We start from the raw sequence: 14,852 nt of genomic DNA on the forward strand, positions 1-14,852 counted from the left end.
GACTTTATTTGGGGCTCCTGTGACTTCTGGGCTTCCTCTCTCTGGTCTCAGTCTTTGAAACTGAATCCTGAGGGAATGGCTTGCATAGAGCCAGCCCTTTCTCCAAAGATCAGATTTGTCTTCATTTATCAGATGGGATGATTTCAAAATAAAGGATAAAAGATCTAAAATGTCTCACAAGCATTACATACCTCAGAAATGTTGTAAAAGAACAGATATGCTGCATCTCAGTATCTTGTAGCAAAAGCAAAGCGACAACTGAAAGGAGACAAGATGGACAATTGAAAGAGGGACAAAGAGCTGCCTTAGAGGTTGACACCAGGTAATACATGTAAGGATGATGAAGCAGTTACTCACATTTAGCATCGTGGAGTGTAACATTGCCCTGCTGACTTCGTTTCTCTAAGCCTTTGGGTGACTTGTCGTCTCTTAAAGCAAACTTTTTATCTGTCAACCTGTTTGGGGGATATAACAGTCTATAGTAGTGCTTTGAAAGGTTTTAGTTGTATTTTATCTACCCTGAGGCACATGAGGTGTTTACTATAAAGTAAGGAGACCCTGAGTGTCATGTGTGGGTTGCATTTAATGTAGAATCATTTTGGAATACATTTTATTAAACATTGTATTTACTCTGCTAGGGGTAGGAGGAATGCACATTGCCTTACATAAAATGTAAATATCAATTTGATCCAAAATAGATCATTTAAATCATCTATTTTTGGCATAGCTATCATTCTCAGATTTTTTTTAAAGAAGCTGAAAATTTGCTAACAGCCAAATTATCACAGGGATACATTATTGGGATGATTGTAACTCCCACCATAATTGTGAAATAGTGCATGTTCCTTCCTTGATGGCTATTTGCATTTCAACCTAGGATGATGGGAATGATATTTTCTTAGAGTCTGCAGAGGCTTAAGCCATTCTGCTGAGAGGTGCTATCACAACACTGCCATGGTGCTAAGTTAAACTACCTGTCTGAAGCTGGACCATCAATTTCAGCAAAGTGAACTGCTTTGCCTTTCTTTCCTCTTTCTCTGAGTTCTACTGCAGGTGTAAAACTGTAATAGAAATGAGAAAATTAGGAACTTAACCTTTTCCCGGGGGAAACTAATCAGAGCACGACCATAGCTCATGGAACCTGAGGACCAGCACATATTGTGAGTGTCCTGGAGAGAATCTGAGGCACAGCTGTACTTAATTCATGTATTTACATGTGGTACAATCATCTAGAAAAAGATTAAAAGATCAGACTTTATATTCAGCCTTTACGTATCACTAGCCCCCTGAATACCACCACACACAAAACATTTCCATCTGAAAATGCTGCTGTAACTTCAGAAGAAACAGAAAGCTCGTGATCAGTTTGGAAGGATTTTTTGATTTACTGAGTACTTGTTATGTGCTTCTAAGCACGACCTCATTCAATCTTCACAGCAACTCTATTAGGAAAATATTACTATTATTACAACTTTTACATATGAAAAAGATTGAACCTTAGAAAGATATTAAGCAACTGGACCAAGATCACTTAGCAAGTGCCAAAGCCAGGACCGGGCACAGGTTCTCTAGCCACAGAGCCATGTGTTTACCCACCAGGCAGTCCTGCCCCCCGAGCAGCCACCTCGTTATCACTGCTGTGGACTCTTCTAGAAGCTTGACTATCTCGAAGAAGGTTTCAGGACCCTTTACTTAACTCAGGGTTGCTTTGACTCTATAGTTTTTGTACAAGCATTACCAATCAGTAATGGGCCTAACTAACAATGGACCACGATTAAGCAACAAATAAATGTGTACTGAGGCCATACTCTGTGTCAGGCATTGCTGTAACATTGAAAATAAGTGGTGTCTGATTACAGTCAATGCACAGACCCTCAGGATTATCAGCAAATGCTTAATAGGAAAACAGAGAAAAGCGTTTTGAAGACTAGCAGGATGTGGTTCCTGCCTCATAGAGAGTTCATTTTCTAGAACTGTGGTGTCTACCAAATACATTGGTTTGGTGACCGTTGTGGATTATGATGTTTATTTTTCTGCCTGAAACAATGCCATGTTGATAATACCACCCAGAAGCTTAATCTCTGCCCACAGTTACATGTCTCGGTTAAGTTTAAGCATAGATATAGTAAGTAGAAGCACTTTTCCCCACATTTTAGTCGTTCCCTCATCATGCATATATACTCTTTATCATCTCTTTGTCAACACAACAGTTTTGAAACAACTTCCTTTAAAATTTTTCTGGGATTGGTTACCCCCAAAGTCATCATTTTCGAGAAATACCTCCCATGGGAATGATAAAGTTAACCAGTTTGGTACTTTCTTCTTCCAGGAGTTTTTGCCAACATCCTGGCAATATTTAGGTTGTAGACTAGGTCAGAATCTAAAAGCATGGACACGATATCACCTCAAGGGAACGATTTTTTGTATTTTTCTTTCTTTTCAGACCACTGGCACCAAGTTGGTTAGTGGATGTAGAAATTTCTAAACTTTTCATTCTTTCTTGTCCTCTTCTTATCACTGGTCTCCAAGGATTGGGTATTTAGAGGGAGGGTGTGCTGAAATACTGAGGAGGTGGCAGGAAAAAAGAAATGAAAGGATACCAAATGGTGATGGTGGGTACCTCCAAAGAGAGATGGGGCAGAGAGGAGGCGTAGTGATGAAGAGAGCTATCTTCCACAGCTGTATACTTCTGTATTATTTCAGGTTTTTTTTTAAATAACAAGAATGTACTGATTTATTATCTGCGTTCCTAAAAAAAAAAGTTGATAGAGGTATAGAGGAAGAAACAGTACGTTGTTGATACATTCTATTGACAGGCCATTTAGATAGCCTTTAACAAAATCCTCAATTCCCTCAAGCATTCAGACATTTTCTAAGAGCTCTTTGAAGTCCATTCTACTTGCTGGATATCTAATGTGTGGCATTAATATAACCACCCTAAACAAGAACACAAAGTTGTTTTCAGTTTTCCCTTGGACCATCACAACACTCTGGCCACTTACAAGCCATTGGCTGTTAACTTTCCTGACAGGCTAAAGAAAACTCAGGTCACCAGCCCTTCCCAGGGTTTCTCTTCTCTAGAAGATGAGAGCATATAGATAGAAACACCCAATTTCAGTTAATGTCAAATGAAATTGCTTCCCTCCTAACCTTGCCTCAGTCCCATCCCTATAATTCAACATTTCTTGCCCTATTAGTTAGTTTGCCTGAGTTGATTTGAGACAAGAGAGCCTTAAGATAAGGAAAGCATACATTTGGGATCTTATAGATCAGGTCTATGAACTAAGTCAAATGAACTTAGAATTACAAAATCATAAGATCATAGAATTTGGGGGTTCGAAGACATCTAAAAGATCATCTAGTACATGGCTATCATTTTACTGATGGAGAACTAAGGCTCAGAGAGGCTGCCCATGTCTCAGTATTTGAAACTTGTGGCAGGGAGTGCCTGCTCTCAGCCAATAGTCTGGCATTTACTGCAAAACCTCTAGTCCTTATTCTCTGACCTCTGGACACGTCTTCCCACACTTGCCTGAGTGGCTTTTCACCTGACTGAAGTCATTCTCCGGATCAGATGGTGAGATGGATTTCTCTTTGTGAGTGTCCTGCCATAGCTCTAAAAGCAGCCTATGTTCACAGTGCATTTGGAATCACTAAGAAGCATCACTAGTAATAATTAAAAATTGTCCTTTGAACTGCACCTCTGATTGGCTCCCAAACCACAGTCTGACCTAGATCTGTACCTTCTTCCAGTCTCCGTAGTCTCCCTCTCAATCTGGCAACCCATTTAGAATCACAGACCACACTGTGTTGATGTGCTTTCCTAATATCACAGCACAGTCACATCATTTCCCTTTGCCCTGAAATAAATGAGAAAAAGCAGTCATATTTTCTCCTAGAACCCATCACTACATTGCAGAGGGCTGGACCACTCTTGGCTTCCACACCAGTTCGAGCTCTTCAGTGGTTACTAGAGTCTTTGGTTAGGCTATGTTGAAAAACAAAAGAAGTTCGAGGCTTCTGGAGGTGTAGTTTCCTTGGCTGTATGTCCTCAGGGGAGTTCACGACCTTGGCAAACACTCAGACAGGCGGCTGGTTCTCTCCCAGCTGGGAGTAGGGGGCACTTGCAACATGAATGGCTAGGACTACAGACACTGTGTCAGAGAGAAGCATGCCTTGTTGGTTGGCCCGTTACTTCCCCATTTAAAACCTTTCAATCCCCCCACCCCCGCCCCGCGTGCCCTCTGCATAAAGTTTAAATTCCTCAGCATGGTCTGTAAGACCTTTCACGATCTTGCCCTGGTTTAAGACTTCTACTTCCTCTCTTAACACTCGCCTGGAGCTCTACACCCAGCGTACTGACCACTTGCAGTCTCAAATGTGTCTGGGCCTCTGCACGTGCTGTTCCTTCTGCCCAGAACGCACTCTTCCTCCTCCACAACCAGAGCTGCCTTTGCCTTGCAGACACCTTCTCCTCAGGTCTTAGACAGCGCCTCCCCCCGGGAAGCCCTCCCCTCTCTCCCCTGTCCACTGGCTTCAGGAAATGCCCCCATCTAGGTACTGGGTCAGGGCATTTGGGTGAATGCAGGTTTCCTTCCGGAGCCCCGGCCCAGCCCAGTGTGGCAGCGGTGGCAGTTACTGAGGAGGGAGCTGGAAAGGGAGCAGCAATCTCGGGGGAATGAGTCAGGGTCAGTAGCACAGCTACCAAAAGATTCTCCTCCCAGTACTAGCCTGGGAGGGTCTGGTTTACTTTCAGTAAAAGGGGAGCGGCATAGATAGACCTTCCCGCACCTTCAAATTCCCAAGCTTTCCTGTCACTGTTACTTCCTTCCCACCATACTCAGCGGAAACTCTGCTTCTACCTTTCCCAAGCTAATCTGCGCTCTTGATCCCGTTCCCACTTTCCTTCTCTTCCCTCTCTTCTACCCAAACAAACTCAAAATTTTCCTACCTTTATAACAAAAGCAACAGAAGTCCCTTCCCTTGGTAGTGGATCCCCTAAAGGCTACTGTCGCTTTCCTTTTTCACTGGTAAACTTACTGATGAGAAACTAGCAAAAATAGAGCACTCTTTACCGCAGATTCTTCTCTAGCTACTGTAATCTGATTTCTACTCCACTGCCTTCCTGAAATGGCTTCTCACCTACATCCCGAGCGACCCCTAAATCCAAAGCCTCCTTTTTGCCCCATCCTGAGCTCTCTTTAGCATCTGACATTGCTGACCACTCCCCACTCAAATTCCCTTTCTTGTTTTGCCTTTGAAGGCCTTTGTGTGTCTCAGGGCTTTCCTCCTGACCCTTCTAATCATGCTTTCTCTTCAGTTAGCTCCTCTTTCTTTGCCTGGCTGCTATTCCTGAGGGCCACGTGAAGATCCCTTTCAAAACCTTAAGAGATGCACACCGACTAAGAGACATATCAGGGCTTCCCTGGTGGCGCAGTGGTTGAGAGCCCGCCTGCCGATGCAGGGGACACGGGTTCGTGCCCCGGTCCGGGAAGATCCCACATGCCGCGGAGCGGCTGGGCCCGTAAGCCACGGCCGCTGAGCCTGCGCGTCCGGAGCCTGTGCTCCGCCACGGGAGAGGCCACAGCAGTGAAGGCCCGCATACCACAAAAAAATAAATAAATAAATTTTAAAAAGAGACATATCAAACCAACTGTAATGTATGGAAATTGTGTGGATCCTGACTGGAACAAACTCTTAAAATATTAGACAATAGGAGACATCTGGATACAAACTGCATATGTGACAATGTTAAGAAATTACCTTTTGTATTTTTAGGCCAGTAAATAGTAATTCAGTTATATTTTTTAATAGAGTGCCTATTTTTTTTGAGATATGTACTGAAATACTTATAGATGAAATGATATCTGGAATTTACTTCAAAATAATCAAGGGGTGGAGAAGATAAGGGTATAGATGATACAAAGTTGACCTTAGGGGCTTCCCTGGTGGCGCAGTGGTTGGGAGCCCGCCTGCCGGTGCGGGGGGCACGGGTTTGTGCCCCGGTCCGGGAGGATCCCACGTGCCGCGGAGCGGCTGGGCCCGTGGGCCATGGCCGCTGGGCCTGCGCGTCCGGAGCCTGTGCTCTGAGACGGGAGAGGCCACGGCAGTGAGGGGCCCGCGTACCGCAAAAAAAAAAAAAAAAAGTTGACCTTAATTTGGTGACTGTTGATGCTATGCTATGGGTATGTGAGGGTTCATTATCCCATTCTCCCTACTTCTGTTTATGTTTGAAATCTTCCAATATAAAAAGTTTAAAATGTTTATATTTAGTTAAAATTTTTAAAATAACACTATAAGAAAAAAAAAGCTGGCAACAAAGTCAGACGTACAATGATTTCAGGTACTGGAATTATCAGTCACAGAATGTAAAATAAATATAATCAGTATGTTGAACACAAAAAAAGAAAATAAGGTGGTAAGCCTTAACACTGGTGCACCGGTGGTCTTTGGGGGCAGAACTGTGGCAGAACCCCCCACTTTCTACTTTGTACATTTATATACTTGTTTTTCAACAAGTATGTGCAACTTTGTAATGAGGAAAAAAGATACGGAAATGGAGAGTAAGTTAAAAATGTATGTGTGTGTATACATACATAAAAGAAGATTTGGAAAGCTATACAATAACTGTTAACATGTTAACAGTCATACTCTTTATGTGGGATTGTAAAGCTTTTTTGGTTGTTTTCGCTTAATGGTATTTTCTGGTTTTTAAAAATAATATGATATTTTAAAACATTTCATAATTTTTAGAAGTAGGTATTTCCTAGGCTTCTGGCCTCAGTCAGTTCACTTTCCACTGTAATTCTGCACCGGCCCCTCTCAGGAAAATCAAACCCCTGCTTACTGAATTCTTGACCTGGACATCTCACAGGCAGGTCCAGTCAGCCCGTGGAACGCGCAGATACAGAGGGCCGACTGTACTATGTCATTTTATATAAGGGACTTGAGCATCTGCACATTTTGGGATCTGCAGGGGGCGGGGGTGTCTTAGAACCAATCCCCTGCGGATACCAAGGCCAACTATATCTCAAATTCTGCACACTGAAAAAGTAACCTTGTTACCTTTCACCCCTCCATAAACATACCGGATCTCCCACCTTCCTTGTCTCAATAAACAATGCTGTCACCCACTCAGTGACCCAGACGTTCTTGCCTCCTTCCTCCCTTTGTCTCACAGCCAATCTTACCAGCTGCTTCCCCCTGCACACAAGGCCGGATTTATCTGAGTTGCCTCTAGCATGACTCTTTGACTCTGTCCTTCTGCAAGTCTCCATCTCCCCCTTAGAGTAATGCATAATTGTCTTGTCTCCGAAGTTCTAATCTTGCCCCTCCATGTTACTATGGGAGAGGGCTTTCTAAAGCACAGATGCAATCGCATGACACATGCTCATAAAGGTTTGTGGAGTGACACCAAACAGAACTGGTGTGAGAACAGTGACTGAACAAGCCTCTGCCTCTGAAGCTCCCATTCTTACCACTGTCTCCTCTCCACCTCCTCTGCTGCAGCCCTGTCTCATCACCATGAATTGGGGTGACATAGTGTCTGCAGCATTGTCTCTGAAAAAAAAGAGCATGTTCCAGCTCATGAGTCCTGACTTCAGACCTACATTTTAATGTGTGAGGGGACATGCATAGACTTTAAAAGGGAATCAGTATCTACATTTCCAACAAAGCCAAACATTAACTTTGGCCCAAAACATACAAAAGTCTGCTTTCCTTTTCCTTAGCATCACCCCTAGCAGCTGGACTCCCAAGGTAATCCTAATACTCGGGTTTGCCACACTGAGTTGCTTAAACACAAAGCAGCTCCACTATGAAAGGGTTGCCCCCATCTATTCTTCATGGTAGTCCTTTCCCCATCTTTAACTACACCCAATTTGTGTACTTGACAAGCAGTCTGGTGTTTGGGGGGTTTTATTTTTACACTGTTTAAATTGAGGTATAGCTTCCATTTATGCAGTAAAGCACATAAATCTTAAGTGGACAGCTTGATGAATTTTCTTTTTTTTTTAACATCTTTATTGGAGTATAATTGCTTTACAATGGTGTGTTACTTTCTGCTTTATAACAAAGTGAATCAGTTATACATATACATATGTTCCCATATCTCTTCCCTCTTGCATCTCCCTCCCTCCCAGCCTCCCTACCCCACCCCTCTAGGTGGTCACAGACCACCTAGCTGATCTCCCTGTGCTATGCGGCTGCTTCCCACTAGCTATCTATTTTACGTTTGGTAGTGTATATATGTCCATGCCACTCTCTCACTTTGTCACAGCTTACCTTTCCCCCTCCCCTTGATGAATTTTCTACTATGTATATACCCATGTAACCACCACCCAAATCAATATATAGTCCATTTCCAGCACCTCAGAAGGTTCTCTTGTACTTTCCCCTGCCAGTTGATAACCCGCAAAAAGTAACCACTATTCTGACCTCTATCAATACAGTTCTTTTCTTTTGTCTGTTACTGTAAACTTTTATATCAATAAAATCATACAATATTTACATTTTTGTGTCTGGCCTTTTTCATTCAACATTATGTCACACAATCTACCTTTTAAATCATACCATCCCATGTATATTCTCCAAAATGAAGTGGGGAATATACATGGGAAATCAATCAAGCCATTTAAAAAAATAATTTGGTAACGAACCCAAAGAAACTTCAGTTTATGAATATGAATGTTTTATGAATAATAAAGTCAGTGTGAAACTGATATCTGTAAATTCGTTAGTAGGATCATACAGGAAAAAGTGCCACTTGGGGTGGGTTATTATTAGATTAGCACTGAAAAATTAGTTTGAAAAATACTACAAAATAACTTCATTTATAAAGATCAGTACGTAAAAAGTATGGTGAATTTTTATCATAAGAAGAGAGGATTGAGATGGCCTTTATATATATATATATATATATATATATATATATATATATATATATATATATATATATATATATATATTCTTATATATGTATATATATATAATACACATATATTCTTATATATATGTATATTTTGACTCCTGTGATTATCCTGTCTGTCTAATCTCAGAGCTATCTTGCTGTCTTTGTCACTATCTCACATTCACTAAGTATGATGTTTCAGGAGCTACTCGACTGAACCTTCTGTGACATATCTGAGACGAAAAATTGAAATCACTGCTGTGGAAATGACAGATTACTCAAATACTGAAATAAATATGCCATGAAATGTAAACTTTTGATTTTGACTTTAATATAATGGTTAGCCTTTAAATTATTCATGTTTAAGTGCTATTAAATATTTAATTATATTTATAATGTAACTATAAATTATATCTGCACAGCCAACTCCTTTTCTGACCTCCAGCCCCATTTGACCAACAGCCTAAGAGATGTGTCCACGTTATAGCAACCTCAAACACATCACCAGTTTTGCCTCTTTTATTCTGTGTATGGGGGAAGGGCAATCCCAGCCAACCAATCACCCAAGCCAGACCCCTGGGAGCCAACCTAAGCACCTACTTCTCCCTCTTCCTTCACTTTCAGGCACTATATGGTATCAATCAATTCTATCCAAACATCCTGTCAATTTCATCTCTTGCATATTTCTTAGTCCTGCACCTTCTCTCTCTGACTCTGTTTCTTACCTGGATAACTATTTATAAGCCTCCTACAATTAGCCTTCTAATTGGCCCTGTGCCTCTAGTCTTCCTCTGCTTGAATCTATTTGGTTGATTGTACTTGTTCAATAAACATTTGGTGAGTGCCTGCTCTGTGAAGTTCTGCAGATGGCTCCAGGGACATGAAGATGACTAAGACAGTTCCTGCCACTGAGGTCTTGCGGTCTATCAGAGGGAGACAGTGTATAGAGTGGAAAGGACTTGGATAAATCTTGGTTCAAAATTCTGTTCAGTTCTGCTACTTACTGGCTGGATGACTTTGGTTCAGTGGCTTAATCTCCCTGAGCCTTGTTTCTTCATCTATGAAATGGCGATATTAGTGCTCACTTTCCATGGCTTTTAAGACTCAGAAAAATATGCAAATGTCTGCGATATAATAGGTGCACAGCAGATAGTGGCTAGTTTTGTTAGTTTAGTGATACACTTTTAATAGAGTCAGTATTTTCTCAATGGAGAATTAAAATTTGTTTTTCTAACCTAATAATTTTACCTTGTAAAATTTACAGTCTACTGCAGCAGGTATAATATATGGTCCCATTAATGTAAAACTCTATTTCTATAACTCAAAAAGGCAATTTTATAAAGTGGTTAAGAATATGGACTGTTAACCAAATAGACCTAGCTTTAAAACATCTTAATCACCTCTGAGCTGTGTGATTTGGCCAAGTCACTTAGTTTCCTTCAAACTTCTTAACCCTTTGACACATCAGTTTCTTCATCTGTAAAAGTGGATTAACACGCAGCTGTTTCAAACGGTTGGTAAACTGATTAGCACAGTGTCTGATACACGGGAGCAGCTGATAAATGTCATAAGAAGGGGATATCAGGAAGGCTGCCCAAATGGTTATCTCTAGATGCTGCGATTGCAGCAGATATTTATTTTATTCTTTATACTCTTCTGTACTGCTTGAATTTTTTTTATCCCAAACACAAGTAATTTTCATAAAAGCTATAATAAAGTTTTGTTAAAATTTACCTTCTGAATTCAAGAGTTCTGGTTTCATCTTTCCAGTACCACATCCCTAATCGTAATCCCAACTGCTGTAAAATGAAATGATTGCAGCAAAAATAAAGGTTCAATTTACAATCCGCATGTCACAATGAACTTTTAACAATAATTCTCACTAGTTGCTATTTAACTCTATTCAATAAAGATGTAGAGTCTTAAACTGTTGTTTTTTTTTTAACTTGAAGCCAGGATTTTATCTTTTTTGATTGTTTTTGGGTGTAGTTTCACTAGAAAGGAAGGAAGGGAGGAAAGTAGGGGAGAAAGGAAGGAAGGGAAAGAAGAGAGGAAGGCTAGGAGCCTGCGTCATCTCACCATAGCAATTTACTGATTAACTGGGCCTCAGACCACAATAAACTGGTGCCCAAGGCAGCCCCAATCTTTCAGAGGAGTTAGACAGCAACTCTAACCCTGACCCCACCCTTCGGAGGAAGTGGGCGAAGTACCAGGTTATCATTTCCAAGCCATGGTAGCTACCAGCCTCCAGGCTCTCCTCTCTGGGGATCCCACCCAGAGCAAGGCCGCTTCCTCCGCAGGACGGCTATTTATTTTTCAGCCAACCAATTAGAGGTGGTGCGGTAGAACTTTCCTATACCTAGATATCTGGTGGGGGGGAGCCGGAATTCAATTCTGACCGTTTGCCGAACGCACCTCCATCGTCTGGTTTTTGTAGACAACTAAGCCCAGGTCTCCTCGAGTGAGGTTCGCCCCAGGCTAAGGCAGCGCCCCTGCCTGGGGAGGGCGGAGAGCAGGGCCTTGGCCGAGGGGAATGGAGGGCGTCGCTGCACCGCCACCTAGCCCCCGTCGGGCGCCGCGGGCGGGAGGGGGTCGGCTTTCCACCCGCCGCGGGCTGGGGGCGGCCCAGGCGCACTTACATCCGGCTAGTCGGCCTGCGAGTCCAACCGCCGCCTCCACGAATAAAACTCGGGCACACGATACGTGGTCTCCCGCTGGCCGCATTAGACCGACCGTCGCGGGGGCAACTGCCAGTGAGCGTCGAGAAACCCCGCCGACGCTGGGCGGGGGCGGGACCCTGCTTCCTCCGCGGCGGTGGCGGGTGAGCGTCACTGCCGCCCCTGCTGACACCTTTGGCTGCTGTGGCTCCCTAGCGTCTCACAGCAAAGCTGCCCCAGGGTTCCTTCTTTAGAGGTCAGTTCTTCGTGCCTTCCCACCGAGAAGTCAACTACGTCACTGTTTTTTTGTTTTTAATTAGAATAACTTTTTTTTGGAGTGGACAGAGCAAGCTCCTATTCCAACTCCCTGCTCCAAAAATGTATCAGATATTAAACTAATAAGAACAGATACTACACTTGATCTTAGCCAAAAGGTCTTCAGTTCCTTAGGGAAGCTTCCCCTTTGTTCCAAAGTTTAATAGCACTAAATGAAGAAAAATAAAAAACAAATAAAATAAAATATAAAACATACAGGTTGGGACTAGGTTAATTTAGGGCGGGGCGGGGCAGGAGGGGAGCAAGGGAGGAAATAAGGTTTTCAAAACTGGGTTCTGCTGCATAGCTAGATGTGGAACCCATTTGAAGATATCCAGATGAGGGGTTTATGAGGCTCTTTAAGGAGTAATGTGTGTAAAGCATCACCCTGAGTAAGTACTCAAAATTAGTGTCTCTCAAAGCAGAGAAACTTGCTCTGTATCAATGGGTTTTCAACAGATATTTCTGTATTTGCACTTTTCAAATCATGTGTCTTGTAATTTCTTCTTGCAACTGAGTTGATATGCAGATTGTTTGGTATTTTTTCCTTCCATCACTGATGTAAGCAATGATAGATGACACTACATGACTGGGAATGCCTAATATATTCTGCTTTTGTTTTATCCCCACAGCTTAATTAGCATTAAAGAGATGGTTAGTAAATAGTGATTGTATACTCACATAAGCTTTAAAAACATAGCAATAGATATCCCACTGCTTCCCCTTCCCTCCACCCTCCCAGTCTCACTACTTGGTATCACACAGTCACTGGTCACAGTGGTATAAAATTGTAATCACCTAGATTCATGTTCCACTCACTTGAGTCCACTGCTGGTAGCTGTTCTGGTTGGCTCAGATATAAGGAAACCCACCTGTATGCTGGCAGTGCTGCTTTCAGGCTTGTAGCCTTAGAGGCTGGCTTATTACAAGAAGACTCACTTTAAAAGAATTTAGCAAAATATCCCAATCACCAAAAGCTTTTCTCCAAGCAGGGTATTTAACTTTGGGTGGGAAGAGGAGAAATAATGAGTTGAAGCTCCAAAAAGGACTGAGACAGACCAAGGACTCTGGGTGGTACCCATTCCCCACACTTCCAGGCAACTTCTTCAGTTATCTCAATGAATGAAGAAATGCTAATAGAAAACCAAAGATCTTTTATACCTTTACCATGTTTAACTTTAGGCTGTCTAAAATACAAAACTAAGGTAAAGATAAAAGCGTTGAAAAAAAAAAAAAAGATAAAAGCGTTGAGAACCCAGAACAATGACCTACAGAGAAGTTACATGACAAGTTACGTCACATGTGGTAGAGGGACATAATATTTAAAGGAAAGCCTCGGTAACTTAAGGAACCACCTTATATTTCTGTATCACTAGGCCCTAACAAAAGAGGGAATAAAAAAATTGTTTTTATGGCTCTAAATCATTATTTATTTTAAAAGTGACCCACTCATTTCTTAGGTTAGATTTTTCACCAGTTAGGTTTTTTGTTAAATGGCATGAGAAACTCACAACCTAAAATGGAAATATAATTTTCTTTAAAAAAAAAACCAAACAATTCATGATGCTATAAAGTAGGGATAAAGGTGCCATCTAAATATTTAATAATTTCAAGTGTCCTGGGAGGGAAAGTTGTTTTTTTTTTTTTTTTTTTTTTTGCCTAGTTCAGATAAATTCCTCAAGGTCAAAGAACTCAGAGCATATGACATAGAACTAAGTTGCTGGTCTCAAATTTTAGGCCCAAGATATTAACTGGATATAATGCATGCTTATACTATGAAAAAGTCATAATGGACATATTTTCAAAGTGTTATAATTCTACTTTTAAAACGAACATGTAAGAAAACAGCAATGCCAGTATTTGAATTAGCAATTCCATTTTTGATTGCTTATTTCCCCAATCTTCAATTCACAAACATCCCGATCTATACTTAAAGGGGTGGAGGAAAAGAGTCTATGACTTCATTTGTTCTAAGGGAAAGACATTTCAACATTAAGTATTACTCTATTAAATTTTAGAAATACATATACCCTAAAATATTTCCATCCCAAGAGCTATATCCAGAGTAAAAACTTGTATCTTTCTCTAAAGATCCATAATTTTTCTTCAAGGATTTAAATTCTGTATCTAATTTTAATGCTTAAGGATAGTTCTTCACAACAGTTTTCTCATACCTACTTACACATTATACAGAAGCAATTGAATATTCCTGCCGTTCCTTAACCTAAATATATGTATTCCCTTAGCAATTGTCTTGTGACATATGGATCTGAGATTCTTTAAAATTTCAATTCCAGTGTTCAAAAGCAAGGGAAATATACCCCACAATATGACTTTTATAAACTACATTCAACTTAAAGTAGATGAATACCTTATCATGGGCCCAGTATTTGAGCTTCATAAAAAGAAATCTTTTGAGTTCATGTAGATAGCCAGGTTATATTCATGTTTAAAATTGTACATAGGATAAAGAAATTCTTAGCTCTCCTTGACATATTGAATGGGTGATACATTAAATATCCTATCATGCATGCTAAATTTAAAGATGTAAAGAGCACTAATATCTCCTAATACACAAGTCAAGTGCATGAATTTCCATTACACATATCAAATTAATATGATAAAAAATTTAGGGTAAGCTTGTTTTGAAATTTCTTACATCTTAAATACTGTAAACAACCTGCTATGTCTTATTTTGACAGGTGTATAGATTCATTGCCTCAAAACAGCCATTTTGTTAATCAGACATTCAGATAAGAAAAAATTAAGTCCCCATTCTGATAAATGTACTTTTTCAATCCCTTAGCATTCTATATGTATTGCATTAGCTTTAGTCATGACCACTAGTCCCTAGCATAACTTTACTTTCAAGTTCAAGTGATGCTAATTATTCCTTAAACTGTAATGTAGCCTCATCCTAAGATCAAGTACTTTTTCCATTATCATTTGACTACAGCTGATCTAAAATCTGC

General features: G+C 40.9%; 1 protein-coding gene across 1 annotated transcript in view; it reads right to left on the reverse strand.

The window, feature by feature from the left end:
- Positions 1 to 13,050, reverse strand: part of PPP1R36 (protein phosphatase 1 regulatory subunit 36) — a 33,158-nt gene extending 20,108 nt beyond the window's left edge. Inside the window, 7 exon segments of the mRNA XM_007462785.1 lie at positions 192 to 258; positions 358 to 455; positions 975 to 1,061; positions 9,094 to 9,141; positions 10,643 to 10,717; positions 11,555 to 11,622; positions 13,042 to 13,050. Of these exon segments, the coding sequence (XP_007462847.1) occupies positions 192 to 258; positions 358 to 455; positions 975 to 1,061; positions 9,094 to 9,141; positions 10,643 to 10,717; positions 11,555 to 11,622; positions 13,042 to 13,050 (452 nt within the window).
- Positions 13,051 to 14,852: the final 1,802 nt, after the last annotated feature.

This window comes from Lipotes vexillifer, unplaced genomic scaffold, assembly GCF_000442215.2.
Source record: "Lipotes vexillifer unplaced genomic scaffold, Lipotes_vexillifer_v1.1 scaffold4226, whole genome shotgun sequence".
NCBI classification, from domain to species: domain Eukaryota; kingdom Metazoa; phylum Chordata; class Mammalia; order Artiodactyla; family Lipotidae; genus Lipotes; species Lipotes vexillifer.